The following is a 2,850-nucleotide window of genomic DNA, read 5'->3' on the forward strand; positions in this document are numbered from 1 at the left end:
GTTTCTTTCATTATTTATGAATTTAATGGGTTATTCATTTGTTGCAATTTCGATCAGTCGATTTTTATTCGATGCTCGATTATCGGGTAATGATCGATCCGGCTGAAATCGAATCGAAGTTTTGTAACAGGATCACAGAAGATGTCAGGAGTAATCCAATAAATCCAACAATTTGTCTTGTCCAGTGGTTTGTTTATTATGCAAGATACCTCTTCAATTCTTCTGTCATCCTGTTAAAATTTTTTGAATGTCATTTTAAAAAATTTCAATTCACTTTTAATTACCTAAGAATACCTCTTCAATTCTCATATTATCCTGTTGATTTTTCTTGCATTGTCTCCTTTCATTCAAAATGCTTCTTCAATTTTTCTGAAGCTGTCACAAGTTAAATGAATTAATTTTGTTTTAGCATCTGGTCTTCAACTGTTCATCGCAAAAGACGGAACAACAGCTCTTGGCAGTCACGAGGTAAAAAGCCAGATGCCAGCTGGAGTATTTAAACAAGTGGTGATGGAGGAGAACAACAGGTAACACGAAATAACATCATCACGTCGACAGTATTCCCGACAATCGACATCAACGACATTTGCACTTGCTCTAGTACCAGAACTTGTGTACGAGGCGTACGAGCCGCGGTAGTAGATCAGGATTAACCGTTAAATTTCAATTATAAAATCGTGTAAATCCTAACGACAATGGTGTGTCACACCTGAATTTTCATTTTTAAATGATATAAAATTGTTTAAACAATAATATACAGTTAGATCCTCCATTTTGCTGGATCACGCACACGCGAGACGAAGACTTCTCAGATGAATTACTTTATCTCAATGAATTAATGCCAGAGATGATATTGATTGATCCATTAATTTTTAATCTGCAAGGGGATTTTTAATGCTGGATATTGAGGATTCGATGATAAAGCTGAAAAACTATTTTCTTCCGTTTTTCTTCTTTTTTTTATGACAAGCGATTGCACAAACACGCGTTACACTGTCGATTTGTTTAGCGGTGAATATTAATAGATGACGAATTATGGAATTTAAAATCGTAAATGTTAATGGATATTGATAAGGATTAATGCGCTTGCATCAGTGACGGTTCCTTTTTCATCATTCTGCAGTATTTTTTTGATAATTATCGCGGTTTCGTACTCAGGGCGTATGTCCTCGGGCCGGTGTTTAAGATTTGAGTTTTTGAAAATTCGGGGAATGATGGATGGATGTTCCAGATTCGATATCTCGCGACTGAACGATGCGATTTCGAAAATTTCGCGGCCATTTTGAAGGGCTGGAAAAGAGCTTTGAGATGAATTTTTGAAAAAAAAAATTCACTCCGCCGATCTCGAGTTATAGATTATTGAATATCAGAGTTTTGAGGGTGTCGTGGAAAATCGATTCTGGGACTTAATTGAGGATTTAATCGATCATTTCGTCAATTCGATTGTTAGTTGGATAATATATTTCAATAAGTTGATAATCGAGGGGCATGGGATATTGTCATAAGCCCTGGGGACGAAAATTCATAATAAAAAACGAATAGAACCGTAAATTAATGGAATAATTTGATAAATTCCACGGAATTCTTTGAATGCCTTCGATAAAAATTAAATTCTCTTGTATATGTGTACAGTTATGTGTGACTGGATTGGTGCAAGCCGTTATGTATAGTATAGCGATTTGTATATAATAGCCTAGTGATTGTTATGTAGCTAAATGGCCGATCATACATACACTGTTCTTTTTTCCATAATAAAAATAAATAAAAATTCCAGCAAACGGCAGCAAAATGAAGTTCCGATAAACAGATGATTATTAAATCCAATTGATTAAATCGATCATCAATGCGCGGACGAGTAAATGATAAATGTTTGATTCGAGAGCTTGTGTGCCAGATTAATTGTTTATTCTCAATTATTGAGGTTTTCTTCCCAATTGCCATAGCTGAATCGTGAGGAATTGATGAATTCAATAATTAGCTGAGGCATTTTAAATTAAGACAGAAATTGTTTAATTCTTTATTTTAGATCGCCTCTGTTGAGATTAGACTTGCCAAATAAAAAAAACAATTTTAGGATGAAATTGTGAAATGGAATTTGTCTCTTGACAGTCATACTGCATCCACAAATTCATCAGAGAATTTAACAATTAAGGATTATTGTTTTTCAGTTGAAAAAATTGAAGGCCAATGGGCTTAACTGTTTATTGTACACTCGGTTTGAGTATTATTTTATATAAAATGACTGAACAGCTTAATGGTATTACAGTGATAATGATTTTCAATGCTTTTTGTTTATCAATTCATTTAGCCAGGCGATTGTGCCACTATCACTTCAATGATTGTTTAATGAGTCAAATAGTGTCAGCAAGTGGATGTTAAAAAAATATAAATGTGGATAAATTTTTTTATACAATTTGTAGGGAATTAAAATTTAAGGCATTTGTTTGGACATTATTTTCTATTTTATTGTTCGATTATTTTCATTCGGTTGTCCTTAGCTCTCGGCGTCTGAAGAACATTTACTTTTTTTCTTTATTTTTTTTTTTTCCTTTTTATTTATCAGTGTGAGATAGTGATGTTGTGATATTTCTAATGTTGTAACAGTTGTGGGAGATAAACAAATTACTGTATTATGGATTGTATTATATAAATTATTTTTATTTTTTTTTTAGAGGTGATATTCTTTGCTCGTTTATGGCTCAATGGAAGTTTTGAGACTCGACTGAACGGAATGTCAACTCAAAATTTATCTGAACAGTTATGTTAATCAAACCAAAACAATAAAAGAAATATTTGATGAGAAATTTTGGTGATTGAGAGTTAATTATTCTTGAAATTCAGTGGTGGAAA

General features: G+C 32.9%; 1 protein-coding gene across 1 annotated transcript in view; it reads left to right on the forward strand.

Annotated features, from left to right (window-relative positions):
* The window catches only part of LOC105267337 (uncharacterized), a gene marked incomplete in the record, with an annotated part of 11,901 nt that extends 9,097 nt beyond the window's left edge, over positions 1 to 2,804 (forward strand). The window contains 1 exon segment of the mRNA XM_011306127.1: positions 410 to 2,804. Coding sequence (XP_011304429.1) covers positions 410 to 531 — 122 coding nt within the window.
* Between the last annotated feature and the right edge of the window lie 46 nt (positions 2,805 to 2,850).

This window comes from Fopius arisanus, unplaced genomic scaffold (assembly GCF_000806365.1).
Source record: "Fopius arisanus strain USDA-PBARC FA_bdor unplaced genomic scaffold, ASM80636v1 scaffold00046, whole genome shotgun sequence".
Taxonomy (NCBI): Eukaryota; Metazoa; Arthropoda; class Insecta; order Hymenoptera; family Braconidae; genus Fopius; species Fopius arisanus.